This window comes from Thunnus maccoyii, chromosome 3, assembly GCF_910596095.1.
Source record: "Thunnus maccoyii chromosome 3, fThuMac1.1, whole genome shotgun sequence".
NCBI lineage: Eukaryota > Metazoa > Chordata > Actinopteri > Scombriformes > Scombridae > Thunnus > Thunnus maccoyii.
Genome location: NC_056535.1, coordinates 8,862,143 through 8,879,169, shown reverse-complemented (window position 1 = coordinate 8,879,169; position 17,027 = coordinate 8,862,143). Strand labels below are relative to the sequence as shown.

The following is a 17,027-nucleotide window of genomic DNA, read 5'->3' as shown; positions in this document are numbered from 1 at the left end:
TGGAATGGCAAATTATAATGTATTTAAGATAATAAGACCATAATCCAATATTAAAAATAGACTGAAAAAATACACCGAAATGACAAATGGATATAGTGAAATGGCGATCTGAAAATAATAGGCATTTACATTTTAGTTTAAATTTTACTCACACTTTCATTTTTAAACTGGGACTATCATTTTATTAGTCTACCCTGGGTGTTAATATAACAAAGTTTTTATTATGTATTAATAGTTTGTGGGTACAATTCTCACAGTTGTGACTGATATTGATAAAAAATATTAATGAAACTCTGCTTGAAATCCAAAAATGTCATACCCACACTAAGATTACATACACACGGACTACATAGCGTTCAGATTTCATATGAAAACTACATACCACTTTACAGTAGTTAAATCTTAAATTTTTCGAAATGCCTTTCTGCTTATGCACCTCGTAAGAGCCATTAAAAGCTATATAAACTCCAAATTTGCAACTTTTGAATAAGTTACATTTGGATATTTCAACACATAAATGAAAGAGAACACTCTATTTATGTTTGTGCATTTATCTAAAAAGGGAGTATGACGGGCTGACAGTAGTGTTTCCTCTGTAAAAGGAGGGTGTGGCGCCCTCAAACGCCTCTTTACAACAGCAAGCCACTTCACTTGCTGGCCAAAACGGTGGAGCCATCTTGCACAGCGTATCGGCAGTGACTAAACTCTGAAATTCGGACTGTTCGCTTGTTGTAAACCACATTTTTACTTTACTAAAACCCGCACGGGACAATTCTGTAACGGACCAGTTATCGTGACAGCGTAAACAAGCCAGCAACGATGTAACATTTGACGAAAACATTTCGACTGCGCTGTGATGTTGTTCCGTCTCTTGCATCCGTTGGAATGACGGTTGAAGCCATTGGTACCGCCTTTTAGAATGCGGAGCAGCCAATCACATCTCGCCGACACGCTTCCACGAAGACGTTTTAGTTGTTGTGCGCATGCGCAGGTCAACTGGTAAATACCTCACTTCTCACAAGCTCGCAGGAGAGTGTGAAGATGGCGGTTGGCTCCGGCCCGCTGGATGAGCTTTTATTACACACAGAGGTGAATAAAGCGGTAGTTTATCATCCTGTACGGTCTGTAGAGTCACAACTGTCGTTCTTTGTCACAATAATCACTGGTAGGCACGAGGCACCCAGTAATTACATGGCTATAGTTCCGGGACAAGCGAGCTAATGTCCAGCTGGGACTTGGTCAAGACGGTTGCTGAGCAGGTACGCTGTAACTAATGTTGTTTTGCTCTTTAGTCTCTCTGAGTATACATGAAAAGCAAGCACCGGAGCAGAGAAAACCAGTAGTTTTGTCAGAGTCTTGCCCCATCACATCCAAGATTGTTTCTGCTCCTTCTAAACAAGTTGCAGTGCAGGGGGTCTCATCATAACCAGGTCCCCATGGTTCAACTACGGACGCGTCGACGGCCAGCACGGACGACCCTGGCAGAGCACTTGTTGTCAGTGGCGGTGTAACTTATCTCCCTAATCACCAGGAGAAAGTTGGCTCGTTCTCGGTGCGGAGTTTCAATGGGAGGCAAACTATGAACTCGCACAGTTCAGGAAGCGCTGCTGCCCCTCTGGTGGGGACGACAGTGACAAGTGGCACTGCGACATCTGTCACAGCTGTCAGCAGTGGACTCGTGTTGTCAAAAGGGCTGGCCAGCGCGATAATGCCCCCCTCAGTGTCAAACAGTGTAATTCAGACGCCTCTCATGAGCTCACAGAGTGTTGTCGCTTCAGCTGCGACTGTGAGCCAGGCAGCAGGACCCACTGTGACGCTCGTCAGGCCGCCTATGCAAACAGCGGGGTCGGGTGCAACTTTAAATGGGAACAATAATGCGAGCCCCGCAGTGGTTTCCAGTACAACAGGTATCGGCACGCAGTCTCCGCTTGTTAACAGCAGCCAGCCGTCCAACTCGGTGTCTGTGAGCGCAGGGTCGCACATAATCAAGGCAGAGCCACCCACAACAATAATACAGTCAGCACCGCAGCAGGCTGTCACTCCCGGTGCCGTCAGCGCTCCCCGGACTCCGGCTGCCGGTCCAGGCGGGATCCGACCCCCGATGCCTCAGATGTTGGCCCCAAGGCTTCCTCAGACCTCCCCGGGACAGCCTAGTGTACATAACATCCAGCTCCCCCCGGGTGAGTGAACTCACAATATTGCACTTTATGTGCATAGACAATTATTTCTACACTGGACAAGCCATACCAAATAAAAAGTAATTAATATATCGATAGATTGATTAACATCAGTAGAGAATACATAGACAGTGTGTGTCCCCTTAGACTTATCTATGAATAGTACACCCACTTTAAATAACACTGATGTAGGGCTGCAACTAACGATTATTTTCATTATCGATTAATCGATTGGTTGTTGTCTATAAGATGTCAGAAAATGGTGAAAAATGTCAATCACTGTTTCCCTGAGCCCAAGGTGACATCTTCAAATGTCTTATTTTGTCTGCAACAGTCCACAACCCAAATATATTTAGTTTACTGTCATAGAAGAAGCTGACATCAGAGAATTTGGACATTTTCTTTCTTAAAAAATGACTCAAAACAATTAATCAATTATCAAAATAGCTGGTGATTAATTTAAAAGTTGGCAACTAATCCATTAATCGTCTAATCGCTGCAGCTTTACACTGATCTATCGTGATTTACAGTGACTGTTTTACACAGTAAATCACTAATACTAATGTACAACATAAATTGATCATGTTTACTCTGCATAGTGGCTCAGCTGTGCACTGTTTAATTTATATAGAAGACCATCGATTTTGACTCTAGCGATTTCATGTGATAATATAATTATAATCAAGCTGTCTCATATATTTTCTGACTTGCCTCAGGGATGGTGCTTGTACGCAGTGAGAGTGGACAGCTGTTGATGATTCCTCAACAGGCCCTGGCCCAGATGCAGGCCCAGGCTCAGACTCAGGGAGGCATGGCACCTCGGACTACTACGCCAACAAACATGCCTCCTGTCCAGGTGAGATCACACAGTTTGACTAGGAAGGCCTTTGTATTGGCAACCATTATTTTTCACTTTAGTGTAAAGGTCAGTATTACAGCCCATGTTCAGGTTGCCTGCCTCCTGCAACACAGACAAGCACCTGTTGAGTAGAATATAAGATGCGATTTAGCTCATTTATATATACATATGTGGCTAGTAGTGTGTTTGTATATTATTGTGTTGTTAATTAGTCTTTATTAATGCAAACATATTCATCAGAATGAGAATCATCGTTAATGGCCAAGTATGTTTACACAGATAAGGAACTGACTTCAGTTAAGTGGCTCTCAATGTACTTACAAAGAGTAACAACAAAACATAATAACACAACAATCTTCAGAAATCTACACAAGAAATGACTACATACAGGTGAAACTGTTTCTGTGAACCATAAACAGGATATAAATAGTGCAGATAAGTGCACCAAGTGCTGAGATAAATATTAGATGGTAAAAGATATAGTAGGTGGTTATGTAGAGTATATGCAGCCTGTTCAGGTATACAGTAGTGAGTGGAATGTATTGCACATTTGTTTTTTATAGATATATACTGTATATAATCTAAAGGTGCAGTAGTTAGTATACAGTATCACAGTGAGTTAACTGTTCACAAGCGTGACGGGGGGTGGGGGGACTGTTCCTGTGTCTGGTGGTTTTGGTCTGTAGCACCTGCCAGAGGAGAGAAGTTGGAACAGGTCATGTCCAGGGTGTGAGTAGAGCTGGGCAATATATCAATATTTTATTGATATTGTGATATGAGACTAGATATTGTCTTAGATTTTGGATATCATAATATTATGATATGCCGTAAGTGTTGTCTTTGGTTTTAAGGGCTGACTTACTGTAAAGTGATGTAATTTTCTGAACTTACCAGACTGTTTCCTTTACTGTTTCCTTTACCCACTTAGTCATTATATCCGCATTACTGATGATTATTTATCAAAAGTCTCATTGTGTAAGTATTTTGTGAAAGCCCCAGTAGTCATCCCTGCAATATTGTTGCAATATCAATATTAAGGTATTTGGTCAAAAATATTGTGATATTTGATTTTGTCCATATCACCCAGCCCTAGGTGTGAGGGGTCTGCAGGGAGTTTGCAGTGATTGTGGGCAGGTCGGCACGATAATCTTTTCTGCAGACCCGACTGTCCGTTGTAGTCTGTTCGTGTCCTGTTTAGTGGCCGATCTAAACCAGACAGTAATGGAAGTGCAGAGAACAGACTCGATGACTGCAGTGTAGAACTGGATCAGCAACTCCTGAGGCAGGTTTTACTTCCTGAGCTGGCGCAGGAAGTACATCCTCTGATGGGCCTTTTTGATGACTGTGTTGATGTTGGACCCCCACTTCAGATTAGGTTTAGGGTCAGGGTTAAGGGTTAGATTATAGATCCCAGAAAACTGAAGGAGTCCACAGCCAACACAGTGTTGTTGAGTATGGTGGGGGGCTCCTCCTAAAGTCCACTGTCATCTCCACAGTTTTGAGCGTGTTCAGCTCTAGGTTGCTGTGACTGCACCGCAGGGCCAGCTGTTCGACCTCCTGTCTGTATGCAGACTCCTCTCTGTCTCGGATGAGGCCAATGACATCTGCAAATTTCAGACAGGTCTCCTGAGGTGCAGTTGTTTGTGTAGAAGGAGAAGAGCAGTGGGGAGAGCACACATCCCTGAGGTGTGCCAGTGATGACTGTCTGGGTGCTGAAAGCGATTCACCTGCTGCTTCCTGTCAGGAAGTTTGTGATCCACTGACAGGTGGAGGCGGACACAGTCAGCTGGGTGAGTTTGGTGAGGAGAACTTCTGGGATGATGTTGTTGAACGCCGAGCTGAAGTCCACGAACAAGATCCTTGCATACGTCCCGGGAGAGTCGAGGTGTTGCAAGATGTAGTGCAGTTCCGTGTTGACTGCATCATCCACTGACCTGTTTGCCGGGTAGGCAAACTGCAGGGGGTCCTGCAGGGGGCCTGTGATGTCCTTCAGGTGGGTCAACACCAGTTGTTCAAAGGACTTCATGACCACAGACATCAAGGCAATGGTCCTGTAGTCGTTCAGTCCAGTGATGGAGGGTTTCTTGGGGACCGGGATGATAGTGGAGCTTTTGAAGCAGGAGGGGACTTCACACAGCTCCAGTGATCTGTTGAAGATCCGTGTGAAGATAAGGACCAGCTGGTCAGCGCAGACTTTCAGACAGGAGCATGACACACCGTCTGTGCCTGGTGCCTTCCTGATCTTCTGTCTCTGAAAGAGCTGACACACATCCTCTTCACAGGCCGTCAGTGCTGGTGGGGAGTTGGGGGAGGGGAGGGGTGATAGCAAGGGGATGCAGTTGGTTGTGTGATGTCTGAGTTGGAGCGGTTGAGGGGTGTGAAAGTGAGCCGATCAAACCTGCAGTAAAACACATTAAAGTCGTCGGCCAGCTGATGGTTCTCTACAGGAGATAAAGGAGATTAAGGAGATATAGCCCTTTATTTCTGAATTTAGAAGAATGGAATAGGTAGATTTCTGGTTTGATGAAACTACGTTTCTCTCTGTCAGGCTCCTGGAAACACCATCATCAGCAGACAAGTGGCTCCCACCACCATCGTCCGACAGGGCTGTCCAACTCCAACGTCACTGTCTGCGACTACCACTCTTCACAGACCTCCTATCCTTCAGGTAACCTCATCTGTTTGTGTCAAATCATTTCTGATAGTGTTTATTTGGCTTGTTGAACATTGTTTTGTGTCCATTACTTGTATGAGCTGCAGACTTTTACACTTGCACATATTATTAGGCACTTAAACCACAGAATGTAAACATACCTGATTAGATTGATTGATTAGAAATGTAAAACAGGGTTAGCATATATAATAATATTACAAGTTCATGTGTCAAAGTGACACTAGAATGATTTTATGAGTTTTACATTCTCTAGAGGATATGTTAATTTGGTGCTCAGTGTGAATAAATGTATTAATTCTACTTATTTATACTGTGTTAAAGTATGAACCTACATGTGCACTTTCTTAGATATCATTTTGGGGCGAACTGTGAAGATCTTTTGTTTTTTTTTCACTTCAGATAATTATAGATATAAAACTAATACAATTAAGTTACTTGTTTTTAAGGGTTGCTACAAGAAATTAATAAAATTATTAGTTTTGACTGTTGGACATTTAGACTAATTGCATAGCTATAACTTTGTTGGCTCAGTCCTCTGTCTGAAAAAAAGCATGTAGACATCAGATAGGAGTGGATGGGTATGACAGAAATATGGTTCATGCAGATCTCTTCCTCTAACAACCTGTTTAAGTTTCATGAGTTTCACCATGCTCTGATGAGGGTTTCATACAAAATGTGTCTGCAGATTTGCCAGTTGTAAATAAAATGATCATAAAATGATTAAGGCATATGACCAGAGCGCTGCATTTTCCCCTAATATCTTTGGGGAAAACAAACACACTGAAGTTGGTTTTTGAGGAAGAACGTCTAACCGAAATTCAGTGCAGCAGGAGCACACCTGTTTCCTCTTATGAACTTTAAGTTTCTTTGATGTATTTGAGCGACTTTGAAACAGCTCTATAACACACTCCGTGTTCTCCCATAACATTAAAAGCAGCCTTTGAAACATTTCAGCAACCTAAATAACATGTTATGATGATGATTTCTCTCTTCCTAGAGCTCAGTTGGGGCTGCAGTACCAGGAGTGACCCCGAGGACAGTCAGCCAAACAGCTGGGACCACGGTTACATCAGTAACAGTGAGCAAAGTGAGTAACGCCAAACTCAAGGGATCAGATCAGAGCTGGGTGTCTGCAAGTACTCTAACTTAACTGTAGAGTTCATGACATGAGATTTGATGTATAGCATATCCTTTCATCTACAAATTAAACTTTAATTTCCTAATTTTAATGTGATCTGTGTTTCTGGCAGGAGACAATGGAGAATGTAAAGAAATGTAAGAACTTCCTGTCTACATTGATCAAGCTGGCATCCACTGGGAAGCAATCAACAGAGACTGCAGCCAGTGTGAGAGAGCTGGTCAAGGACCTGCTGGTGAGTGACCCTTAAGAACAGGAGAAACACTATTTATGGTGGTAACCTGTCAATCAACATATTATTGAGGACTTTTTCTAAAGGAAGTTATGAGATATAATGTTTTATTTAAAAGAAAAAAAATCCCTCTCAGTAATTAAAAGTGTAAAATCTTCAATGAAATGAAGCATCATCCGCACCTGCCAATATTACAACTCTCACTCCAGCTTTTATGTCCATATATTGTACCAGGAGGGCAAACTGGAGGCAGAGGAGTTCACCAGCAGATTGTACAAAGAACTCAACTCCTCACCCCAACCTTACCTTGTGCCTTTCCTCAAGGTAAGACGGCTTATATTCTACTGTTATTTTCATTGATATACCTTCCAGCAAAGATCTGTAGAATGAGTGGTACATTTTCTTGGACTTCAGAAAACAGGGAGTCATCTTTGATTGCATTTTGTAATGTTTGTCTGCAGAGAAGCCTCCCAGCCTTGAGGCAACTGACTCCAGACTCAGCAGCCTTCATTCAGCAGAGTCAGATCCCCCAACCGGCCTCAAGTCCAGTCTCCTCCACCTCACCCACCCCCACTACGGTGGTCCTGGGCAGCCCAGCCCCTCGCCTCACTGCTCCAATCAGCAGGCCTCAGCTCCAGCCAGGCGTCAGCAAACCAGGACAGACCCCCTCACTGGTAACTCAATATTAAATATCAACTTAGATGTTCAGTTTTGCTCAACTCAACTCCAGTGATGCTCTGAGTAATAATGACACAATCTGCATTTGAAATGTTACCCTTTCAGGTTCTCCAGCCTCAGCAGCAGAGGGCAATATTGAGACCTCAGGTAACCTTACCGACGACCCCCATGGTGACTCTCAGGAATCAGGCCCCTGGCCGCATCGTGCTGGGACAGCCGCAGGTCCAGATTAAAGAGCTGCATCCAGGTGAGGATGTCAGTTTAACGGTACCTCTGGCTTTGCATGTGCATGTGTATCTTTCACTGGTTGGCCAGTAGTATTTACTGTGATTTGATGTAGTCCATCAACATGTCGCTTTCCTTGTCTGCCAGTTCCTGTGAGACCGGAAGTGCCACTTGTTTCTAAACAAGTCTCTGCTGCAACCTTGACTCCAGCTCAAAAGAACAAGCTGAAAGAGGCGGGTGGCACTTTTAAGTAAGAACAAAATAATTCAAATCAGTTTTACCAAATATATTTAATTTGTAATCACAAAGGTTTTAGTATTAGCCTTACTTGTAGGTAAAAAATTAACTTTTTGGAAACTTTGGAAAATAAAAATGAAGGTACATTTGAATATTATTTTTGTTAGCATATCTTTTATAACTTAAGAAAAAATATGAAGCAATATGTAGCTGTCATAGAGATTTCTCCACATTTAAATTTTGTCCGTTCTTCCATGAGACATATCTGGATTCAATCTAGTGTTTGCTTTAATGCATATACGTTTACAGAGATGATGATGACATCAACGACGTGGCCTCCATGGCCGGAGTGAACCTATCAGAGGAAAGTGCTAATATCCTAGCAACCAATTCAGGACTAGTGGGAGCAGTGACACATTCCTGTAAGGACGAGGCTTTTCTTTCCTGCGCTTTGCTGCAGAGGAGAATGCTGGAGATAGGTGAGACACTGACATCATTGTTGACTGTACAACATGCATCTATAAGCTCTAAGCCCTAAGGTCTCTCTGTGTTTCTGCTCCAGGCAGGAAGGTTGGGGTGACAGACCTGGGTGCAGATGTGGTAAACTATGTCTCCCATGCTACTCAGCAGCGACTCCAGAACCTGCTGGAAAAGGTTTCCCAAGTAGCCCAGCAGAAAAATGTCAATTTCAAGGTTTGTTTACAGCCTTGTTATGGATAGAGTTGCATTAGTACAACCTTTCCCCCCCATTGTTTGTTAAGATTTAGCATTTACCAGATTCTTGTAGATGTTGGATGTCGGTACTAAGACGTTAAAGAGATCATGTTATGCCCCTTTCCCAGTTTGATATTTTCATATATTTCATATCATATATATTTTATATTATATATTTATTTCATATATTTTCATATTTTGCATGTTTTTATGGTAAAAATCACCTAGTTACAGCTGTACAAGCCATGGATGCAGCCCCTCTGTCTCAGTCAGCCTGAAACGGGCTGTTTCCTGTCTGCTTAGTGGCCCTCTCTTCTGATTGGCTGACTGTTTTCTGAGCAATGCATGCCCATGCCAACCACAGATAACGGATTGTAGCACACTGTAGCTAAGGAAAACCAGAGCTCTGGGTAAATCTCACTGGTAAATTGCGATGGTCATTGAGGATAATGTTATCACTGTATATCGAACATGGTTTTTACCTTGCAAATGACATATATCTTGAAATGTTTTGAGTCCTTATATCTGCAATAATCTCTCATACTGTCTTATTTTCTTTTTAATCTTTTGGTTCTTTCATTGTAATACTGCTGTCTGTTAACAGGAGGATGAAAATTATGAACAGAGCAGCGACGTTCGTGCTCAGCTGAAGTTCTTTGAGCAGCTGGACCAGTTAGAGAAACAGCGGAAGGAGGAACAGGAGAGAGAGATCCTCCTAAAGGCAGCTAAGGTACAGCAAGGCACAGACATAACAGGATATTGTTGAAATTCTGTTGAATAAAATTCTAATTTTGTTACAAATAACTGCTTTGATTACCTGGCTAAAAGATTTTTGGTAGATTGAAACAACAGTTAATACAACCATCAAGACATGCACTTAATTACCTTGATTATAGTACATACAGTATATTACATTCAGCAGACATATCATTAAAGTTCTAGGTTGAAAACAAACTTTAAGTAGTTCAAGTTATTTTCTGGTCAGAATGAAACATCTGTTACTTTTTAGTAAGTGTATTAATAAAAGCAGGTGTGTAATAAATGATGATTTCTTTGGCCTACATTTAGTGTTTTGGTGTCTTAAAGCTTTTCTACACTCCAGAGGTACTTTAATATTCTAGAAAGTTTGACAAAAGGTCGCCTGCGATTGATTTGGACTCACCCTCAGGTTGCCTGTTATGAATATAACTCATAGGGCTTCTAACAAATGCACTGTGTGATAAATCAAATGGCAGCAGGGACAAATTTATAAAATCAAATAAACTTGCAATAACGATGTGACATTAAGAATAACATGATACATGGATTTAATGGGCATAACAAAATAAGTTAAAGTAATGAAATAGGTTTTCATTCAGTCTAAAAACCTTTCAGCTCTAAATGTAAATATTGATGGATATGTAATATTCAGCAGACTTCTGGCTTAGAATCTGCTTCACAAATTCTGAATGTTTTCCATGTGACTGTAGATATTCATCAATTCAAATTCCACAGTATCTCTAGTTCTACACAACCTGGTCTTTGGTCTTTTTTCTGCAGACATCATTTAGTAATGTGTCTCGCTTTTGGCCTTGCAGTCTCGAGCTCGACAAGAGGACCCAGAGCAGCTGCGTCTGAAACAGAAGGCAAAAGAGGTAGGACGAGAGGAGGAGGACAACCCACAAGTCTCCGTTTCTGTATGTTTATGCACTCTATGGTTCATCTCCACCTTGGTATGTGTGTGTGTGTTGTCGTCCAGATGCAGCAGCAGGAGCTGGCTCAGATGAGACAGAGGGAGGCCAACCTGACGGCTCTGGCAGCCATCGGCCCCAGGAAGAAGAGGAAACTTCTGGACTCTCCTTCCTCCTCTGGTACAGCGGAGGTAACATTCACCACAGTACTTAAACTGTGCAGTTTTCTTTATTCTGGGCCAGTTGTCATATACTGTATCACCATGTACCTTTCTTAATCTGATACTCTTCTTTCCTATGTGAAGAACATCTCTTTAAATTACTTAGTGAGCGTGAGGAACAGTTGCCACTATGGCTAAACAGAGACAGTAAAGGGGAACTCCTTATGACTGACACTTCAACAGAAGACATCAACATAATGTCGGGAGCTGAGGTTGTAAATGTCATTGTCACTTTGTCAGTATAAAATATCGTTTATAGAAATAGCTAATGTTAGAGCTAACAGTTCTGTCTTTCTCCTGGGTGACTGTAGAATCCAGACAAAGTTGATTTAGTGACGAACTGCGGCTGACAACCCACACTGCCCTGACAGAAACCTGCTGTCAGTCATCTGTGCTCTTCAGAAACCTGGAGAAAATAATATAATGAAGCTTCTTATTAGTTCTGGCAGATCAGTGAACTCATGCACGCTGTCAGCTGATTATTACATTCACACATCAAATTTAAACAAGTTACAAGTCACATTCAATCAGTACAATGAGGCGGTATTTATAATGTGACACTTTCACTTATGATGCTACAGCTGCTGGTTATGCTTGGTTCTACCTGCTACACATCACTGTTACTGCTTGTGTTGATTCATTTTCTCCTTTGACCACCAGACCTCCTTCTGCTCTAGATTTTTGTTTCCCTTAGTGACAGTGGACGTTGCCTTGTTGTATAAACTGCATATATACAGTAAATATTGAATGCATGGGCTGGGGTTCTGCTCTGTTAAGTGTTTGGGAGTTTCTTTCACTCCCCGCTGTATTTGTTGTTTGGATATACTGGGGAGCGCCAACAAGAGCAGAGCTATTTTTGTGAAATAAGTGTCTAACCATTTGCTGTAATAAATGGCCCTGTGTCCTTTAAGCGTCTCTGGTGGGAATAGGCAGATAAAAAAAACTAATGTCCAGGTAACAATATGTCCTTTATTTACTTGCTTTGTGAAAGCTTGCAATAATTTAATGAGTGTCTATTTGTACACTCGCCCTCACCCCCCAGTGATAATGCTGCTTCTTTATAATGTTCTTTATAAATACAGAAAACAGTCGCACAGTTGTGTTGTACTCTTTTAAGTTCAATGCAAATTGCTGTGGCAGCGATTAGGTAGTGTGAAAGTGGTTACCAAATTAAACAAATACATCTTGTGAATTACACATTACCAAACGGTGCTGTACTTCAACAGGATTTTAAGTAGTTTCTTTTAGCAGCAACAGAGGCTATGACTGCAAGGCTTCCTAAATAATCTACATAGCATTACTAGCTAAAAAAGATCCTTTACAAGGTTCATGGTGATTAACTATATGTATCAAGAAAGAGGCTAGAAACATGATTACATAAAGAATTCGCTCTAAAACACTAGCCACTTTCTTAACTCACCCTCATATAAAATTTTCATTTTCCCAATTACTCATATTTCTCATGCATTGTGTCCGGGGCGGTGGTGCCCAATACACTTTGACATGTTACAATGTCTTTAAAAGCACTAACATTTATAGACAGACAAATCTACTTGCACCATTCATACCTAGAGGCAATTTAGAGTTTCCAATTCACCTGAACTAGTGTTATTTCAACCATTTATCCATCACTTTTAGATATTTCTACATTTTATCCATTACTTTTAGCTAACAATTGCATCCACTTCATTACTTCTACTCTCTTTTTCAACCATTTATACATTATTTTAGCTACTTGGCTGCTACTTCTTTACCTAGCTATTTGAATCCAATCAATCCATTAGTTTTAGGTAACTATTTTAACCACATAATAATACCTTTAGTTATCTATTTCAACCATTTATTCATTATTTTCAGCTGACTGTTAAGACTTGCTGGCTTGCTAACTAGTTTCAATGCACTCTCAGTTGCAACAAAGGTTCAGTTACAGCTGATTCAAAAGGTGTATATTTATTAAAAGCAAAAACAGGTTTCTGTTTTTTCAAACTGGATAAGCTACTTTACAATCTTTCCATGAACTCTGCCAAATTATACTTTGGGTCTACTTCCTGACACCCTCACAAATTTCAAATATCACATACCCACTCCCTACTCTCACCCTTTATTTCTGTCTGCTATCTGTCTCTCTTGGTGCAGGGATCAGGAACAGGTCCCTCTCTGTCTGGTGGTGCTGGTTCGTCAGGCTCCAGACCCACACGGCAGCGCATCACACGTGTCAATCTCAGGGACCTGCTCTTCTGTTTGGAGAACGAGAGATTCACCAGTCGCTCCCATTTCCTCTATAAGGGCTTTCTCAAATAGGCTTGATGTCAGAGAGGAGAGGAGGAGGAGGAGGAGGGGGGGGTGAAGTCTGTGGAGAGACCAACCACTCCCACTACAGAGCATAAGAGACTCTTACAAGTGAAGAGGAGGAGAGCAGTGACTTGGCACATGTTAAGGTTGTTCAGATATACCTGATAACCTAAAATACAAAAGTAGCCATATTGGATGGCCTCTCTACCTCCCTCCTCAAATAAGGCCTATTTTCTTGCAGAGCAGTCATGGACTTACTGTACAACTCCTTTTTGCAAAAATGGATTATATGTTTTATGAGGAAGGGTTTTTGTATGAACAAATGACTTATTGTACAATTATGCACTGTAACAGTAGTTTATTTTCTGATTATTTTTATGTGCAGTAGGCTTTAAAGCAATGAAAATCGACATTTGTTTTAATAGACCGCCAACTAATTTTATTAAATGATGATTTCTTTTTCGTTTTTGTCAACTGAATTAGTTTGAACTCCAAACTGTGTAACCTACTGAGTTGCCTTCCTGACTATGAATAAGCCATATAGCCACCCCGAAGCAATTAACTCTGCTGTAACTCACAAAGCAGTAACTCGCTCTGTATCTGTCATCTCTGTTACCTTACTTGATTTTTTTTTTTTTTCAGCATATTTATTTACTAAACGCAAGCTTAAATTAATGTTTAGTTATTTATTTAATTTCATGTGACACCTCAGTTGTTTCATGTAGCTTAAATTCAAAACAAAATGTGTGTTTACCTGCATAGGACATGTTGAAAATCTGTTTTTAAAAACTTTTGTTAGGTGTATAGATTTCAGTGTGTGAAGAGAGTTTTTTTGTTGTTTTTAAAAAATCAGTTTGAATTGTTATTTGAAATTAGTTTGACTTGTGTTGATTTATAAAACTTAAACAGGTTTTCAGAAGGCTTTTAACCTGTATTGCTATACCAAACATACATCTACCTGAAACTGATTTCTATTTTTGTAGCTGCCCACCAACACACATTTTTACTCCTTCAGTGGTGACTGACAGTGTCCTCCAATCATTTCTCTACCTGCTTATATTTTGGTGTGCTACTGGACAGACTTAGACTTAGATTTTTTGGTATCTATGACTTAAGAAAATAGTTTCCTCATGTATATTTGTAAATGTTACAGCTAAAGTTTTACACACAGTTTTGTATAGACTTGAGAATTTACCCATCCATCAAAAGGAAAAATGCATTTTCTCTATTGAAAGGTTTGAATAAACAATGATTTTACAATAACTGGTTTTGGTTTGATGTATGCAGTAGATTTCAGTGGGTCACCAGCGTTGTTTTGAATGTCATTGTAATGCACTAGGGGGCAGCATTGCATCATTAGAAGACCTGGATATGTGCTGCATGTGGCACTGAGGATACTGAGTGTGGCTTTGTACATGAATGAGCTGAATGCCTTTAATTCCTTCTTACTCTACCTGTACACTGATAATTCCAGTTAATCCTCTAACATCTGTAAAGCCACATGCAGCACACGGTGTGTGTGTCCCCTGGGTCCATACAAGCATCTACTGAGCACAACTCCCATGTGCAGAACACACGGCTCTCAACCCAAAATGGAAACACACACACTCACACACAGTCTGCTACCAGTGTCCTCTTCTTTGTTGGGCTGTCTTGTTTGAGTCCGTCTCCATTATCAGCCTAACACATGGTGCATTGGCAACAGCTGCCACATCAGCTGCTAACATTCAGTACAACCATAGGCTGGAAATAATTAGGCCATTCTGCCACTGGGAGAGTAGCCTGATGTTACAATGATTGGGAGCAGCTTTCGTTTGCGCACCGACCAAAGAGGAACAATAAGTGTACATTTGGAGCCATCGGTGATGATCAGCCACAATTTCAGTTTCTATAATGAAAGTACATCTGGGAGCCAGTAGGTGGCAATAGCTCATTTTACCACATTACAGGATTCTGCTGTGGTGGACATGGACTGAAACTGCATCTTCATGTTCTTCTTTGTAGTTAATATTACCTAGTTACATTTGGTTGACTTAATTGTTCACATGCTTATATTTTGCTCTGCTGGGCACCCACATTACAGACTTCTAGGCCAAACTGTCAGGCATTTTGCACAACATTTGGCAAAAAAGAAACAGTATGGATTGTTAATAATATCAAAGCATTGTCCTGCTGTGAAAAAGCAGAGCCAGATAAAACCTTGGCTTTCTGTTGTGAGTACAGAACCAGCGTGGCCTGACAGTCTCTCATGGCGTCTCTGTCTGGTGGCAGTGGTGAAGCAGGTAAGGCCTCGCGCCTTGTGCCTCAACCCAATCCAATATTTTTCCTGGTAATCCCCCCTTCCACTCCTCAACACTACTGCTCTTTCAGAGTTAAGTCCACATAAGCTCCCACTTGAGTGCCAGAGGCAGAGCAGCAACAGGGATGGTGCGGTTGCCTAGCGACGTCTCAGTCACTGCACCTGAGGGTGTTGGGTAAACACCCAGAGCTTGCCAGAGGGAAGAAGAGAGAAGTAACATCAGTGTTTCCTTCCATAACATTTATTAAAGGGGCTGTTATTAATTTGTTACATACGGTGTTGTCATTTTTGCTTTCACCCTAGGGCAAGATTATATAATAAACCATATCTAAAGCAAGTTTATTTGTGTGTGTGTGTGTGCAGGCACACTCATGCTTGTGAATGTTCGACTGCTCGTCTGTACTTCTGTACTTAGCTATGGGTGCTTTTGTCTGAATCCAAGATGGGTTTTGACTGCTCTGATAGTGCATCTCAGCAGGGTGTTCCTCTCGTGCTTTTATGATAAGTCTTCAGTCTAAAATTCTTTGCTTGTTTACGCTCACTGAAGGGCTCAGTTTTAATGATGGTTAGAGGCAGATAAAAGCTCTCCCAGCCCCCATTACCTACATGAAATAGAAGGTTATGAAATTCTTTATGAAGGTAAGACCCCTATAGCTAGATGAATAAGAAGGTTGTGATATTTTTTTCATTGACATTACTTTGCAAACCAATGAATTCAAAATTCCATTTGTAATCCCACCGTATTCATGCTGTGAGACAAATGCAACACTAAAAGTCAGTTAATTAATTTGATCCCTTTCAATGCCTCCTTGCATATTGTTGATTAAGCTCTGAGCTTATGAATAAAACTCTCTCCTAGGAGGGACATGAGAATGTGATTTGGATGAACTGATGTGGCACACTGTGATTCAGTCACTGCACTTTATCATCCATTAAGATCCACTAATCCAGTAGCCTATAACCATTTTCATCCTGAAATGAAAGAGAATGATTTTCAGCCTCTCTTGAGGAATCAAACCCTGAAATATAACATGCAACAACAGTTCATTAGTTTACACCTCCTCACAAGTCCATTTCCTGTGCGTCCCTGACCCTGTTCCACCCAGGTTAATGCTGACTTTAGGACTCTTTTGTTATGGGGTTGACCGGGGCAGTCTGCTTTGGCCCGGAGATACTATAATAAGGCCAGTGTTTATGACCGCTGCTGAATTGGGTTTGTAAGCGCAGCTGAACCTGTGAGGTATTGACGCAGGGGTTAATAGCCTGTTGGCCTCTTTAATGGAGCTGAATCAGGCCAAGCAGCAGGCAGAGTCAGCCCACAGGAGAAGAACATCTCGTTTTACAAAGTCATCTCCTATATGAGGCAGGACAGGCACCAAAATGTGTTGAGTGTACACACCTGTGGTTCACACAGAGAAATATGTGACATGCACTTGAACACACACTTGGACAGACAGAGGAACAAACATGCTGAGGTGCCAGACTCCACCTTTTTCTACATGACATAGGTTGATGTGAAAGTCAGACTGACTTTCTGCATTTAAACCCACTGAGCTTTTATCTGGTTCTCAGATTGGAGCACTTTCTCCTTTTTCTTTCTTTCTTGATCTG

At 41.4% G+C, this 17,027-nt stretch overlaps 1 protein-coding gene across 2 annotated transcripts; it reads left to right on the top strand.

Moving 5' to 3' along the window:
* Positions 1–49: 49 nt before the first annotated feature.
* Positions 50–14,376, top strand: LOC121893580 (transcription initiation factor TFIID subunit 4-like). 2 transcript variants are annotated; one of them, XM_042405582.1, is made up of 16 exons: positions 50–1,259; positions 1,401–2,180; positions 2,894–3,033; positions 5,585–5,704; positions 6,708–6,797; positions 6,961–7,083; positions 7,315–7,404; positions 7,542–7,754; positions 7,864–8,005; positions 8,131–8,233; positions 8,530–8,699; positions 8,783–8,913; positions 9,539–9,664; positions 10,512–10,568; positions 10,673–10,795; positions 12,962–14,376. In XM_042405582.1, exons 2-16 carry the CDS (start codon positions 1,580–1,582, stop codon positions 13,124–13,126), a joined length of 2,394 nt encoding a protein of 797 aa, XP_042261516.1. In that variant the 5' UTR covers positions 50–1,259; positions 1,401–1,579; the 3' UTR covers positions 13,127–14,376. The 2 variants fall into 2 exon arrangements, with proteins under 2 accessions (XP_042261516.1, XP_042261522.1); XM_042405588.1 differs by lacking the exon at positions 12,962–14,376 and adding an exon at positions 10,910–12,952 and having other exon boundaries at positions 50–2,180.
* The last annotated feature ends 2,651 nt before the right edge of the window (positions 14,377–17,027 follow it).